At 33.5% G+C, this 17,513-nt stretch overlaps 1 protein-coding gene across 4 annotated transcripts in view; it reads right to left on the reverse strand.

Moving 5' to 3' along the window:
* Window positions 1-12,407, reverse strand: part of LOC132703584 (serine/threonine-protein kinase NLK) — a 110,273-nt gene extending 97,866 nt beyond the window's left edge. For all 4 annotated transcript variants that reach the window (XR_009619103.1, XM_060672931.1, XM_060672932.1 and 1 more), the window contains exon 1: window positions 11,729-12,407. Coding sequence is in view for 3 of the 4 variants with exons in the window: in XM_060672931.1 (XP_060528914.1) it covers window positions 11,729-11,940 (212 nt within the window). In the remaining variant the exon portion in view is untranslated. The remainder of the gene's footprint in view (window positions 1-11,728) is intronic.
* Window positions 12,408-17,513: the final 5,106 nt, after the last annotated feature.

Here is a 17,513-nt window from a genome sequence, read left to right on the forward strand (position 1 = left end):
AACAAAAAGTGCAATTTTCAAAGAAACTAAAAAACCGTGGCATTTCCGATTTTGTCACCTTTCAGACTATTATAAAAGTGACTTTGACATTTGTTAATACCATTAATTTTCAGCAAATCTATTAAGTAATTAAACCTTTTCGTTGGAATTTGTATAACATCAGGATAAGCGCGGTCTAGATTCACGTTTCCAAAAGATGTAAAAGTCGCGCCTGATCGCATTTTTATTTGCGTTATACTTATGCTTCTGCAGTCAGGTTCACTAAAAGATTTTTTTTACGTCATTTATTTTAAAAATATCGCCTGAACTGTCCCAATAAAAGTTAAAAGAAGTTTGAGTTACTAATTTTTTAAAATAAAAAAAATCATTGTAACTCATTTCTACGACTTTATAAGGAGTTCCCGTCTTTTTCGCGCTTTTTATGAACATACATACATATTAAATTTATGTGTGCAGAATGTGATTTTGTGTTCTTTAGTCTGTTTTGGAGGTAATATTTGTACATTTGTACCCTACGACTCGTCGTTCTAAGACCGCGCTTTACGGTATGAATAAATATAATGGGAACATGGGATTTTATTAGTCCGCAATCAAGCCGAACCTTTTATTTTGGCGCTAAAATATCGCCCCACTCGAATCGTAAATTGCAGTGCATCGTCATTATAATTCCTAGACCTATAACATAAAACCGCCGTATCAGTAAATTAGCCGAGCCGAGGGATTTTTTTCGATGTCCGGAGCCGGTGGGCGTGTATACCGGATAAAAGGACTCTGGGATCGTGGTTCTGCATAGAGACACAATGAAATGGGTTGCTGAACTATATAATTTCACGTAGACCGAGGCTGGTGCAACGACTTGGTTAACTGGTCGTCGGGGTCGTTTTTGATGGAAAGAACAGGTAGAAATGTGCGGCAACTGTTGGTTGGTGCCGGTGCCGCCGGGAGAGCTGGTTTTTCGTGACAATAGAAACGAGAAATCGGCGTACGGCTTGGACTTCGCTCGGGCTGCGCCTGACGCAGCAACCCACCGGACACCCGGCCGTAGAGGATGTCTTTTTTGCTACCACTTTAGTTATTAGTTGTAAACATGCTATAGGAAGCACCTTGTCGCGATCCGTTGCTTTACAGATCGCGGTTTTTGTTTTATCTTCACTGATGTGTTATTTTGCTTTTTTAATAATGCTCGACAACCTTCCGCAAGGTATTTAGATCACAACGAGGGTTACAAGTTCAAAATAAATCTACAACTGAAAAAAAATCACCATTCCTAACTTGAGTGATTTCGGGTTTCAAGTCACGAGAGAGTTATTTTTCAGGACTTCAATTGAAGAAAACCCGCTCAAAGAAAGTTCAGAGATTTTTGAAATGAAAGATAATGCGAAGAACCCAATGGAAAAACAAAATAAATGATGAGTCAATTAAGGCAACGAAATCGTTTTTTCAAATCTATTTCGTATTGTACGTAAAAAATAAAACAACTCACAAACCACACAACGTAATAAGGCAATTCAAATTTTAACAAGCATAAGTACAGTGCAAATTATACTCATTTGTAACCACGTCACAGAAAAGGAAATAAGTATTGCTTACTAGGCATGATTTTTATTAACAGCGTTGGACACATTTAAATATATGTATGTGTTCATGCAGGATAATTTATTAAGTCGAGAAACTAAAAAAGTTATGACAAACTAAAAATACGCAAAAAATGATTTCGACGATACCCAAAGTTACAAAAATATCATAAGAAAAACCCCCTTGGGCATCTCGTATGCCGCGTTTCAGACAATGTCTGATTGATATCTTCCACTTAAAATCTATGCTCCTTTCAACCTCCAGTCTATTGGGAATTCAAAATATTCATTTTGAACTTTTGCCTTGTTATCAATGTTCCGTATTCTTTCCTGTAGCACTCATGAGTCGTAAACTCTGTTGTTATTGAATACTGAATAAAAGACTTATTACAAATAAGAATCAGTACCACATTTCTTTCAAAAGAACGATATGATAGCAAAATGTCACGCCAAACGTCAAATTACGAGTCTCAGAACGATCTTGTCAAAACCGGAACAAGCCGCCTTTATGCTTATACACAACCTGATTGCAAACTTTTTATCCTTGAAATAACATACATTTTCGAAATTTAATATCATTGCAACGAGGGACTAACAATTGTTTATGTTTATGTGCTGTCTTCGTCAAAATTTGAATGCATTCATAACTTTTGCTTTTAAGGCACCAGGTACAGAATACAAATTATTCTAATAAAGGATAAAGGAACACTAATTATAAACTGAAAAGTTTTGTACCTGATTCAATGGTCAGCCTGGGGATCTATAAGTCGTCTTGTTAACTTGTAAACGACTTTTAATATAAATTTTTAAATACCGATTAACCGATTAGATACCTGTAACCAAGACCTTCTCAAACTCTAAAGTTTTAATGTCTCCTAAAGTAAATCTCTATTGTCGAACCATTGTAACCTGTAATACACAACGCGCGGGAATTTACCTAGTGATACAGGAACAGTTTTAATTCGTATAGTGGATTGCAGCAATTCCTTGCACGTTGATTAATCGACGCAAGTAAACGTGATTCGCCATGCGACACGATCAAATCGATGGCAATCAAACTCGTTTTAGAATAACAGGAATCTGCGAATTAAATTAATTAATACCATAATGCAAATTAAAGAACTACTAATCCGCAAAAAAGGTCTACATATCGAACTCTTTTAATCGAGAATGATTTTTGCGCACTACAAACAAAACCACCAAAAATTTAAAATATGAATTAAACAATTAAACAATGGCTTTTGGGTACACTTTGATCGCACCCAAACCCCGAGGTGGGCTCCCGACGATGACCGCAGTTGATCAGTGCATGATTCGGTAGTTCAGAGTATGGAGTAGAAAAATACTTTTATTTTATTCATAACATATGCAAAATGGCAATTTCTGTGGATTACTCCACAATTCCTAATTGAATTTGTTCCACATGTTTGTAAAATAGGTACCGTATTAGAAAATTCGAAGTCGATGTGGGTCATCTGGCTAAAATATGATCAAGATGAAGGCTCTTCCGTTAGCGGCTGTCAACGTACCTATTTTAAACGGAACCACCTATATACTATACCTTTCCTAATTCCTCGGAAAACTTTAGATATATTTCATTTATATCATATAGCTTTAATATCAAAATAACAATATTGACGTTTGCAATCCGAAGAATTTCATTCAGGAATGTTTAACAAGCTTGGTTAGTAATTTCGATAATCCATAATACAGGTTTATAAACCAACAAAAATCGAAAAAAATTTTTTAATTTTTTAATTGGAAACCACCAACTTTCCATATTTATCTTTCAAATATTCATAGTTTCACTTGCCAATAAAATATGCCATGAGGGCTTAGGATAACCAACCTGTGCCAAAGGCATTTACAATTTTGTCAATTGCCGATTAAATAATAATAATACCTCATATCTACATTTTTAGTTTACGAATTTTTTTTTATATTGATATTTAAAGGTTGATATCGATACATCTTTGAGATTATTCGGTTTCCCGCTGTATAAAGAATAAATGCTGTAAATAAAGCATCTCTGGTAGTAAGCAGTGCTATGAAGAGGAGGTGAGATATAACTTCCAAACCGCAAATTGTGGAAACACACGTCTGTTCGATACTGAATTTTATTTTCTAAATACGAGGGACAATCTTGTGAAAAAAAAATAGTATAGTGTAACTCTCTACGCATTTCCATTGACGTTTAATTTAAATGTGACAGGTTTTCTACAGTTCTCTTTATTAACACGGATATTATTAACATGCGATATATTTGCAATTCGTTTTCAGCACAACACAACAGATAAAAATATTTCCAGAAGTGCAGCGAAATAATATTGTAAATAATGAAAATATGGACATAGTTATTCTGGGTTATTTTTACTACATATCCAACAACACAGCAGCTTTGTCTGGATTATCAATATCTGATGCAAACGAAAATTTTATCTATACAAATTTTATGTCCAAATGAAATTAGTCCCACTATTTTTAAAATAACATGGATTCCGATATGACGTAGCTCAAAAGCGATACTCGTCTTCGGAAATATCCAGACGATACTATCGAAAAGGCGAATCCAATGATCTCGACTGACGCACGGTCGACTTTCGGAAAGTCGATCTCGCGTTGTCGCGTTCACGGACAGATGCGCCTTCCGACAACCACCTGCCAAAACGAACAGCTGGTAAGCTCCAACCCTTGGAGGCAGCAAACGACTGGATCTTTTTTTTTTCTTATTTATCGGTTCCTTTTGTAAGAACCTCTGTATAAAGTCAACGGCATTAATGAGCTATTATTTTAATAAGTCTAAAAAGTGTAATTCTCTACGTTTTTAAGCGTTTGCTTTAACGCGAGTATGGATTAGAATCGATATATAGCCGTGAATGGTAAAATTCCACAGGCCAACCCCGCGAATTTTTTATAAGCCAGCCTTTTTTGGAACCATTTTGAATTTGTTCGGTAGTTTTTTAGTCTAGGTAGGTAACATACTAATAGTAAAGAAAAAATATTAAAAAACACAAAATATCAATTAATCTTTTTTTTTAATTTACTATATTGATAAAATGCTTTTTTCTAATTTTATATTTATGTATGTCACCACTCAATGGACATTATTTATTACTAGATCTCAGAAGTTGCGAAGTAAATGCTGATGCAAAAATTACGCAAATTTGTGCATAAATCTGCAATGAAAAATATTTTTTTTTGGAAATCGCAATAATCTTCAGATATGCGTATGCTTTAAATACAGAAACTGTTCGATTTGCAGTGCACAATCGGAAGCAGAATTGAGGCTTGCAGTTCTATAAATGCTACATCCGTCAAACAGATCGATATTGAACGCAGATGAACGCATTGGTGGAACACAAAATCAATAGGGGCCATTTGAATTTAGCATGGAAGGAAAAGTGAATCATGGTTGGTGCATATTATTAGAAATTTGTTTATTCTGTTGTATGTAAAACATGTAAAAAAAAACAGCAACGGAAGCTTGATACCGTGTACACACACGAGTGCCCAACTCTCCAGGAAAAATGAGAAATATTTCAAACAAAACCCTTCCTATTAACCTTGTTATTAACAAGACGACAAAGTATTTCAAAGTCAATGTAACAAGGTCAATTTTTAAGTAGTATCTACTTGCCACGGCAACGGATGAATGAAATCATGAAACGCCAGATATTAAATTAATTAGGTATATCTATTGTTTTCCAAAAGAATTGCTTTTTATAGAAATATTGTTTTAACCACAAAACGATTGAAACGAGAAAGTTATGTTGGACGAATTTATAATGATAATTACACTTTTTCATAATTGCAAAAATGAAATTTTAAGTATAATTAATTACCTAATAAGTATTAATTCAGTTACAATCAACAGAGTAAATTTGATGGTTTGGACATTAGGATTCCCAAATTCACAATTAAAATTCATATGTATGAATGTGTAAATATTTACCCTGAGATTTATCTATGTAAGATGTAATTTTTCCCATAGTTCGTAGTAAAGTTATTATTGTTCCAACAAAGGTATTTTTAAAGAATATAAAAAAAGGTTCGATTTGAAGTCGAGGTTAAACTATCGGCCTCTTATATTAGTATTCACGCAAGAAAATTATTTTTAATAACATTGTCAAAATGTTTTGAGCCTCGTTTTGAGTAGTCGCTACAAAATTCCATTTATTTAACTGCGACGGAAAAGTAAACGTCCCTATCTTATTTATTTAGAGACATCCATAGATTATGAAAGGATATAAGGTATAAGATATATACATATATATTAAATTCTTTGAAATATTAACAAAGGTAGTTATTGTTTTAGCGAGTATTGAATAATTAGAGCGATCAATTTATTTGTCATTGTGTGACACTTTACGTTACTCTTTAACAACGAAAATTAATTCTATTGTTTCTTGCATAAAATATATACCTGGGAATATAAATATGTGCCATAGGCTATGTTTATACATAGTTGGGCATCTGGGTTAGTTCGCAAATAAATTGTTCCACTTTCGAATCATCTTCCAAATTTTGCAATGTTTTTGTTGGCTAATTACAAAAAAAAAAAGGAAAATACCATCATTTTCGTTTTACTAAATGTTTTGTTTCCCAATTACAATTAATAACAGTAGAACTGAGTGAGCTCATTTTGATTATTCCTCATAATCGTTCGTTAAAACAATATTTTTGTAAGTATACTTAATTCAGTATTATACGGAACCCATTCACAAAAACAAAGTTTTTGAACCACCACATAGGAGCTTGATTTATTTATTGCTCATAAACTAACCAAACCAAGTAGTTTTAGTTAAACAGGGTGAGTAAAAAAAAAATGTTAGCTTCAGTTTTTAGCTTTTCTGGTCCACCGTAATATTACGACTACACCACCTACCTAAACAAAATGTTTGCAACGATATGATGAGGTTTTATTTTATTTAATTTTATTCCGAAATAAACGGTATTATTAAGTATTGCATTCTATTATCTTTTAACAAGCTTTCGTATAACCTTTATTCTCCTTCGTACTAACTGCACCAGTTTTTTATTTAATAACACACAAAATCAATATCTACATCATGATCTACACTCAGATCATCAACGTACCGCCACGGAAAATTTCTAGCGATATTCCGCAAATTAGTAAAAACCCAACCAACATGAATAGCCTAAGTAAGATTTATTTAGTCAATTTAAAAGTTTTCGTCTGTTATTAAACAGTTTGCATTTCCATTTTGCTCTATGCTGGACTCTATGTTCATAACTCGAGAAGGTATGATGTGTAGTAGTTTCCCTCAAAATCAGTTTCATCTCTAAAATTTGAATCTTTGGGCAATAATTTTAAATACCGCTTCCTCAGGCTTATTCGAGTATATAATTTTAATCCAATAAATCCAAATTACACGCTATTGGACTTGGGTTCCAGAGATTTTTGCACTTTTCGAGACAATTTATTGATGATTTCTGATAGTGGGCAATATCTGAACACATGAATAGATGAAATATTGAATTGAATATTTTTGTCCCAAGGCTGTTTCTAAACCACAAAATGCTTATCAAGAAACGTTGTGGGAAACACACCAGATTTGGTTTGGCAAATGTACCGGTACTCATAGTATGTTTTAAACCTCACAATTAGTAACATTTGCTTTCCAGGAATAAACAATAATGTCGAGGACGTTTTAACATTTTTGCATCTTTTTCAACATATGCAATTTCACCGCAAGCAAGTTTAAGTTTATCTGGAATGCGAAAAACCGGATCGGTCTTTTAATAACCAAATTAATTATGACCATATTCACCATTTATTTCAGCGGCTGAAATAGCCGTACCAAAATTTCTAAAAATTTTATAAAAAAAAATGAGTGAAAGAAAAAAATCTTGTACCGATTTTTTTTGTTTTTAAAACTTAAGGTCCCATTAATCGCAAATACACAAAGTAATTGTAACTGACTATATGTCCATTATGCGTATAAAAGTTATTTGCTGCATGCAATGAAAGTACTTGCTATTATACAGGGTATCCCATACGAATTGCACAACTTCCTTATTTTAAACAAAACACCCTCGAATATTATTGCATGGTGTAATGCGTCATTTAGTTTTACATCGGTTAGCTATTCCTTTCCCCACTCCTATTTTCTGATTTCTGATATGTTTTTGGTTTTATTTACGTCAAAGAAGTTGGGAAACTCTGGAACTGATATGTTACTTACATCACCTGATTTGAGGTCCCTGGAGCTGTATATGCAATACTGGAGTACAAGAAAAGTATAAAGCGTGCAGAACATTGAGAAGGAATTCACTGTCTCATTCCAGTTACACCATTAATAAGCTTTATAATTACTTTAAAAAGTGCTGCAAAAAGAGTTGCAATCGTGCAATCTGATAGAGCCTGTGACTTTCTACTCTGTTACAGAGAACCTATTATAATTGCAAAGTAAAGTTAATCTTTAATCATTCGAAGAATGGATACAGTTTTATAAATGCAAATCAATTTAAAAAAACACTAGATCATTCTTGTTTTCTATATAATTAGGCCGATGGTAAATATGAATATAAATGTCATTTTACACCTCTATAATATGCTACCATCAACGGTATCCACTACTCACATAAACAAAAATTCGGTTATGCTATAACGAAAAGCTTGGCCGATGAACGGTGAATATGGACGAATTTACAGAAAATAAGTGCGGTAAATGGCATTTGACTCACGAGTTTATTTGACACGAGCAGAGCGAGTGAATTAAAAAGTTTACCAAACCTGTTACATACTACACTTTTTCTACGACCGTTAGTTTACTGACATGGCCGTCAGAATTGACAAAAGTCAAAAATCAAGGCGTGGGAAATATCTTCGATAACATCCGATTGCTGCCAAACCTGTGCGGTAAAATCGCGGAAATGTCCGACGTGGCACGGATATGTGGGAAACAAAACTGACGTGGTAAAGTGACACTTACCGAACGCTAGATAGGTGAGTAAAAAGCAAAAAAAAACAATAAATGGCTGCGATCTAATTACATCTTGTACTTGCCCAAGAACGAAAGGTGTTCCTAGTAATATTCTCGGAAATAATAAAAAACAAAAACACCAAAGAGGCATGGATTCTATAGACTGTCTTTACATTTAGAAGTAACATTCAAACAACAAATTGAGGGGCCCCTGACAACAAAAGCTCTAGATTGTAGCATATTGTTGTCGAGATATGATTCCATTAAAGTCAATAAATCATTCTAAACTCCAACCTTCTGTAGTATACGCAGTACCTAAGACTTATCGGCAAGGTCCATGAAACCAGGACGATGTAAAAATATCATATACTAACATTTTTTTCTTTTCTAGAAGTCTCCCAAAGTTATAATTAGAAGTGGCTTAACAAATGTACTTCACAATGAAACTGGGGATATTGTCCACTCCTGCAGTCATTTTGAGTTTTCATTTTTTTTATGCCTTGATAATATCTTCCCCTGAGATGATATATAATATACTCGAAAATAATATAACAAATAAGTCACAAAATCGCGCAGTACTAAAACCGGCACAGCGAAAATTCGGAGGGAAATTAGCTGCTATTGCGTGGCATCGTAAACAAAATGGTGTTCCTCCCTCCTCGAAAGTACTGTGCCGTTTAACGTACCAATAATTAACGAATACCATAGAGAGAGGACACGCCTCCTAAAAGTTCTTCGCCGTTTCGTAACAATCAATAACGCGAAGGCTTTGACTTTTTATTGTCGGCCAACACTTTACGCAAAAAGGAGAAAAGAGACTAACAGAAAAAAAAGAGTAGTCGGTTCCAGTCCGGTGATACCACAACGACGGACAGTCGGTCGAGAGCTCATGCAAAGGTTCAGTGTACCACCGAAGGTAAAACATAATAAAATACAAAGTATATCATACTAAAGCAAGGACATCGACCCAATGGCAGGGCTTCCAGGGGCACGGATCGTCGGCTACACCGACGGCGGTGGCGGCGGCGGCGACGGTGCGGGGGCCGTGGCATCGCGTTATTTTTGGGATTCTTTGTTCCACTCGCATTGAAAACCAGAAGGTCGACAAATATTCGGTGTTCACTACAAATGTCTTTTCACTACACTGTGAAATCGATAATGCTAATTTAAAGAAAAATCTGTTACCTTGATAAGTTAAGATTGTTAGAGCGTTGATGCTTATTATCCAGTCATCATTCAGTATCAATGTTACATGCTGTTTCTGTGTATACCAGCATTTTGTCTTTCAGGATAGTACACTTTGCAGAAAAATACAAAAAAACGGCACTAAATGTTATAATAGTATGTATGGTCTGTTCATAGATATAAGAAAGTAACCAATTGCTTTTGAATGGGATTATCCTTACATACAATGCAACAAGACTATTATTTATTATTTTCTATTAGGGACCACAATTTTACCTGAATTTAAATTCTGAAACTTGAGATAATAATCTTGTTGCATGACCACTCAATCCCATTCAAAAGCAATTGGTCACTTCCTTATATCTATGAACAGACCATACTAGGGATCAAATAATATGATCATTGCCCCAAATATGTCACCCGTATCCTAGAGAGGGGTTGCTAAAAGGCAAAATTGAAATCTAAACGATTAATACCAATAACATAAGTTATAAACATATTTTATATTTTTCCGTAAAAAGGAATTTTTGCTCATAGATGGCGCCATGTTATTATTATTAGTTATTAGAGTTATTTAATTACTTACAACCATTTAACAGGATAATCCCAATTACTGGAATGGGTAACTAATAGGGAAATAAAAAAAATAGGAGAAAAAAACATAATAGAAGAAAAATATAGAAAAAAACTATAACATGCGAACTATAACTTTGAATAGTACCTACATATAATTAATCGAATTATTGTCGAATTTTTGAATACACATTTTGTAGGCTTTAAACTTTTTTGAACTATTATCATATGATAAGTTAACTACGATTTTATGAAATAAGACTTGGTCTTAAAACAAAAATAGCTTAGATGTGACCGCAGTTCTGACGTACTTAAGTACACCGCTAATTATTATGAAAGCATAACAAAAATTAATAATTCGGTTATTTTTAATCTTAAGCCAATATTGTAGAGAAACGAATATAGGAACTTTTATGTTCCATACAAGAAATGAAAACGTTGTATTTAAAAATATACAGTATGTGTGAATTTTGTCTTTCAGGATAGACAAGTAGGTAAGTATAGGCGTTACAATATAAAAAATTATAACAAGGTATGAAAACATTTTTAAAAAAATATACAGAGCGTTCAATTGCTTTGCTTTTTTATGACTTAGTCGGAAATAAGCTATTCAATTGTTTTTTTGCATTCGTCATCTCCCGAGACTTCTACTTTGCTATCCGACTTCGTATCGTAATAAATAGCAGTAACAGTTGTGCACTTAAGCTGGTGCACCGTGTATTCACGGTGGCACTAGGAACCCTATATAGTGTAAGTCAGCCGCAATTTTCTTTTTTTGATATAAACATTTCAGCTTACTTTAATTTTTGAATTTTTCTGAAAAGTCATATTGGCCAATTTTATACGTTGTTTTGATAAGAACTGTAGAAAAAAATATAGGTTTATATATAACCTAATAAAAATCGGATTAAAAATCCGAAACACTCTCAGACTCGGAGGCCTCAGATAAAAATGGCTAGGAATTCTATAAAAATTGAGAATAAAGTAAGAATAACCCGAGGAATCGCCTTATGACCAAATTGATTAATTTCAAATTAACTGAATGTTTTTAAATAAAGGTTAAAACTGTTAGAATTATTCATACCTATTACAAATATATTTACTTTGTTCGAATTTTATTTGATACGCCCCATAATAGTATAGACGAAGAATGTGAATTTACGGTGTACATAACCAAGTATCTTCCTAATAAATTATCGTTAATCAAAACGGATATAAACACTCGCGTCATACGAATCGGGGTCCAAACCGTAAGCAAAAAACAAATTTTAATTATTTTAGTTAGCCCTGGAACCATTTAAAAAAAGAAATAAAAAAAAAGTGTACCAATTAACACCGCTTTTTGACTCATGGTAGAACAAGCTGTTGTTGAGACAGTGGTTAAGTTATCCCAAACACGAGCCAAGAAACGTTTCAAAATAAATGAATCTCTTGCCCTTTGCAACTTACCAGACAACTCCAAAGGCTCCGTAGCCGATGGGCCTATCCGGTTGAACCTGTTCCTGTGTATGAGCCGGTGCAGCCGCGTACTGCGGGTGATAGTACGGCTGGGCTGCATGCAAGCCCCCTTGTTGGCTCCTCGTTGTGGGACCTGCTGTACCCTGCATCATGGAGACGGACATGGACACCCTGGAGTGGCAACTTGGCCCCGCAACAGCCATCAAATCCCAACCGAAAGAAAAGGGGGTGTTTAACTTAGCCTGGCAATCATTATACTCAGTTTAGTTCATACGGATTGATTGAATATAATATGTAAACGTATCAGAACGGAAAAACACGAAACTGCGTAAATGTCAAAATGAAGTTTTTTTGTGACGGTCCTGTTTTATTCAATCGACGAGCTCTTGTTCACCGAGACACGATAAATTCTCACGCACGTTACACGTTGTTTGAAAACTAATCCGATGGGGCAATTCACTTTTTGTATCCGAAAACACTTTCGACCTAGTCTACCTTTTGAACAGAGAACAGTGCACGCTAATATTCAATTAAATTTTACGCTATACACCTTAAGTTTATCACAGTTCAATTCCGGGTTATTGAAAATTTTGATAAAAACTTGGATTTGATGTTTAAATGCTGAGATTTTATGCAAACAAGCGGCGAAAGAGTACGTACACCCTCCACCTCGTTTGAGATTGAACTGAATTAAATGGCTGCGTTTTCTCGCTTCCAGTTGTGACTCCTCCAACGCGCAAGCGCGACAAACAATCAACAGCTGACTAGAGTCTCTCTTCAGGCAACGTTGCCGGTGGTAGTGATTTACCCCATGTGTTGATAAATAAAATATTAACATTTTGTAATTTTCTACTCGTCCTGACTTTTTCCCTTATGCTGGTTTTTTAAGATTATCTCGGGATTTATTATTAGATTGCGGTTTCTGGACAGTCATAGAATTCTCTCTAATACACATTATATAATAATTGGATTTTGCTATAAAGAAAACAATAACCATTTTTATCAAATAGCAACTGAAATACAAAGGGCTATACAAAAGCCAAAGGTTCTAGATCTTCAATTTGCCCTCCGGTTTCGCCAGTGAGCTAAGAAAAAGTAAAGCATAGGAAATAGGTATCTAGGAATACCTAAATTATAACCGTTTAACTGTCGCTAACCAAAACTGTCGAAAATTGAACACCCTTTCAATCAATTAGGTGCAATTAAGTCGGAAAATATTATAGCACGTTAGTTTTACTTTTCATTTAACATAATAAATATTTTTCTGGAACTGAAATGGAAAATGTCGCAACGTTGCATTCGATAAACGGCCGGTGCCTACCTTGGTAGTAGGGAACAGGGAACTGGCAGTTCGATCGCTATAGGGTTGGTTATAGTAGCGGAAGGAATGGCAAATAGGTCCATAGAGAAAAGGAGAGAGTCCAAGTCCAGGCATAAATTAAATAGAGGCAGGCAAAGAAAATTTCAAATGCCGGTTTATATTTATATCTACGAAAAGAGGACAGTAATGTTGCTGTCTGTACAGAGTGTACCCCTTAGAACATTGTTTAATTATCTATACTCGTGCAGTTACCCTTTCATTCTAACGCCATTTTAAAACTAAAATATATACCTTTTTTCGGAAGTCGCTATTTTAATAATGTTAATTTTTTAAATGATTTTTATACCTATTAAGTGTTTTGCACATTTTTAAATAACAAAAAACAAAAGAAAAATGTTTCGTGTTCCATAATTATTAACAAAGTGCGAAAAACAAGATTGATGTTCTTTGCATCCGTTGTCGCGCTGATCAACATCAATAGTAGAGTAGAGGACGTTATCCCTGAATCTGACTGGAAATAACTTCAAACTCTAAGAATGTTGTGTTTTATCAAGCACTGAGTAACCGCCAATAATATTAGTGTAGAGCAAGAAAATGAGAAATTCCGCTCAAATTGGTTGTCAACCATAGGCGTAGGAAACTTTGTGCAATTGTGCTGCGCATACCTCCATGTTATTGCGAACTAAATCCTATCAAACTTATATGGGCGCAAGTGAAAGGATTTGTAGCAAGACGCAACACGACATTCAAATTGAAATAAATACCTTTAGGTATTGTTTGATCAAGCCGTTCAGGAAGCCAGAGACCGACGAAAAGCAGTTCAGCATGTCATTAAAGAAAATGCGGGATCTTGACTATCTGATCGATCGAACCGTCACGTCGACCCTTTAATTAATTATAATGTCAAGAGGCGATGACAGTTCCTCCGATGACCAAGATTTTTTTATAATTTAATTCTTTCTTTTTTTTTATAATTTAATTCTGTTTAATAAAGAAAAGCGTACCTTAGCACCCTTTTACAATCTTTTAAACAAAAGTCTTTCCTTTTTATGAGTAGGTATCCTACCAAGCCACACCTACACTTGATGAAATGACAGAATTTGATAGTGAAATCAATACTAGATAATTAAACCGGCTTAAGTATTCGTTGGGCCACTCTTAAGTCCCTGTGCATACCTAGTATCGTATGGATGAGATATAAGAAGTATATCATAAAAATAATCATTCTTATATAATATAGAAAACTAGTTTATCCTTTTGAGTTAAACAACAATTTGACAATTTAACATTAACTTCTTAATGCAGTCATTCACGAAAATCGTAAAAACTAAATTGAAATTTTCACTGACTGTTTTATGATTCAAAATTCGAACTTTGAGTTTGATTATTAACTAGAAAGTAAGAAATTGCGTGTTACTTATCCCAGACGATACCTCGAATCTCAAACAGGGCATGTCGCAGGCGGGAGGCTGTTGATGACACTTTCACCAATCACTCTGCTGTTTCTGTCTCATCCTGACACATCTTGTATGCGACATGCCCTGTTCGAGATTCGAGAAAACCCCCAGAAACATATTTGGAAATTTATCACTTTTTCTGCAATAATCTGAAACTCAATGCAAATTGCAAATACCAAAACGCAGCGTTATGCTATTTTAATTTTTAGATGCAATGGGGCTTTTGCATTAAAAAATTGATTCATTTTTTTACAACTTGACTAATGAAAAGTTCAACTTGTAAAGAATTTTTAATTAAATTTGCTTCCGGTTCCTATGCGAATATCTTAAGAATTGTTAATTATATTAGGGATACGTGTGTTTATAAGGTATTGATATATGTAAAATGCTCCAGACAAATCTTTTAGACAAGTTCCTAAGAATGAGAAAGGATAAACAATACTTTAACAGAAAGTGGGATTATTTTTACTTATGTTTTATTTATGTTAATAACAGAAACAATATTAGACGCATTTTTTTACCCTATTCCCAGGCTTTTCCACATTCTTATAATAATAAATTCTTAATATATTATCAAAATTACAATATTTGGCGAAAAAATTCATCAGCAATATTTTTTTTCGCGAAAATGACTATTTCAATGAATTTAAAGAATCTTCCATATTTTCCTCTTCATATTTTGATACAGTAAAATTTTAAAGCCACACTTCAACAATATATGTTTCATGTGATGTGTTACCATTGTGCTCATGATTATTTTAAATTGTATAGAAAGCTAAGTCACTTAATATATATGGATTATTTTTTAAAAAATGCATGAAAACATGCCCCGTTTAAAGACAATCGATCCAAATGTGTAAAGATTGGCGAACGTTTCTCTGGTTTCTACAAATACGCACCAAATAATAAAATATTCTTAAAATCATATTCTTAGGATGCTTTGCACTTTCTTTGATCTTTGTAAAGAAAGTACCTACGCGTTAAGTACATCAAATCGTTGCCAAAATGCAGTCACACAGAGGACATTGTCGGTTTCTTTGTTGTGAGTTTTGTGAACTTTGCAGGTAGATGCGTAGGTAGACGAAACGCGAAGGTTTTTGTGACTATTTAGAGGTCAGTGTACAGCTGCGATGCAGGGTGCTGCTATCGAAACAGGTAAATTCAGAAAATGAGACCTAACAAAAGATCTAAACCAGCTCTAACATACCTGCTTTGCCAACATTTTGAAAAAGGAGAAAAAACGAGAAGCATCTTAATTTCCTAGCAAAATATCGGTATCGACTTATTCTTTCTTTTTATACCGAGCGTTTTTATTTTATTTTTTTCTTTCTTTTTGTGAATTCCTGATAAAATTGAAATTCGGAACTTTTACATTTCTACATAAAGTATTAAAATAATTTCGATTCTTTATGGAAATATTATCCGATCAATCGATGTATTACCTTTTCCTTCAAACAATCCAGTAGCACTTACTGATCGTTTTATTGATTTTAATTTTCAGAGTCGAATCTGTTATACATACATATACTGCTACATTTCGCAACAGGAAAAGTATTAAAATATTTATCTGAAGAATAGATATCAATAAATAAATGATAGAATTCAAACTATTCCAAAAATAGTGCAGTCAATTATTTAGATTGGGATACTATACCAAATGCTTAGGAACTCTGGTTAACTACCTTATTATCACACGGCTTTAGAAAACAAAAAACATTTTTTTTTAGAAAATCCAGGGAAAATTTCATGTTTAAGGTTCGACTGAAACACCTTTCTTGGGTTAAACAATGCATGAATGTAAAAGCTCTACTTTGCAATCAATGTATATTTATTTACCGACTCTTATTCTTTTTATTCTTATTTTTCTTAAATGCTACAATATTTATTTCAGCTATTCCCTCTTAATAGAAACCACGGCAGAATAAAAATTCCTGCTTAAAAAACAACAAGTAAGCGAAATTTTCTGTTAATGGGACTTAACCGTTAAGGCGACAAAACAAAACCTGGCCTTCCTAGTCAAGTTCATTACGCGGGTGCTATTATAGTAGTAGTAAAATTGTATATAAAAATAGCGACTTTTCACCAATACCAAATTTAAAAATGCGGAGAAAAAATTGTTTCTGACTCAGATATCAAACTTCGGTTACGTAATGAATTGTTTGTTTGTGCATTACAAAACTTATCATTTGGCACTTAGTGTGGCCTGGGCTGTACCTTACATCGGTTACTTGTGAGTGAGAGATTATATGGGAATATATTTTGTATTAGTGAGTTTTTGGCAAATTTTAGTTTGTGCCTTACGAATAATAAACAAATCAATTTACGAAAGTTTTTAAACATTTACCTTTATCTGTAAAGAATATTTAAAAATATAGTTTTGAAAATATAGAAAAAAATTTATTGAAACATTTGCTTCATCTGTCAAAATTGACATTTTTCATAAAAAACTAAGTTATTTATTTCTGAAAATATCGAGAACATTTTATTGGAACAGGTTGTTTTGCTGATTTTTTATTTTAAATAGATGGACTGGAATGAATATTTCAATAAATATTAAGTTAATTACAATTTCCACAGTTTCTTCTTGATGTTCACTTGGTCATCCACTGGTAGGTTAGGACCTACTAACTCCATCTACTGCAAAACTGCAGTTTCATATATATATATATATATATATATATATATATATATATATATATATATATATATATATATATATATATATATATATATATATATATATATATATAATTTTCACCTATTGATTCACGGATTGAAAAATGTGATGACACTATATTCCGGGATATCATCCGTTCGCTTGTTGAACTCCGACTGGAATCCTGCAGACGTTTCGCCAAAATCTCACTTGGCATCTTCAATGCTCGCGCCCCGTGTTCGAAGTGTTTTCGGACGCGAGCATTGATATATATATATATATATATATATATATATATATATATATATATATATATATATATATATATATATATATATATAT

The sequence above is a fragment of the Cylas formicarius genome, unplaced genomic scaffold, assembly GCF_029955315.1.
Source record: "Cylas formicarius isolate icCylForm1 unplaced genomic scaffold, icCylForm1.1 PGA_scaffold_6__28_contigs__length_40554024, whole genome shotgun sequence".
Classification (NCBI taxonomy): Eukaryota; Metazoa; Arthropoda; class Insecta; order Coleoptera; family Brentidae; genus Cylas; species Cylas formicarius.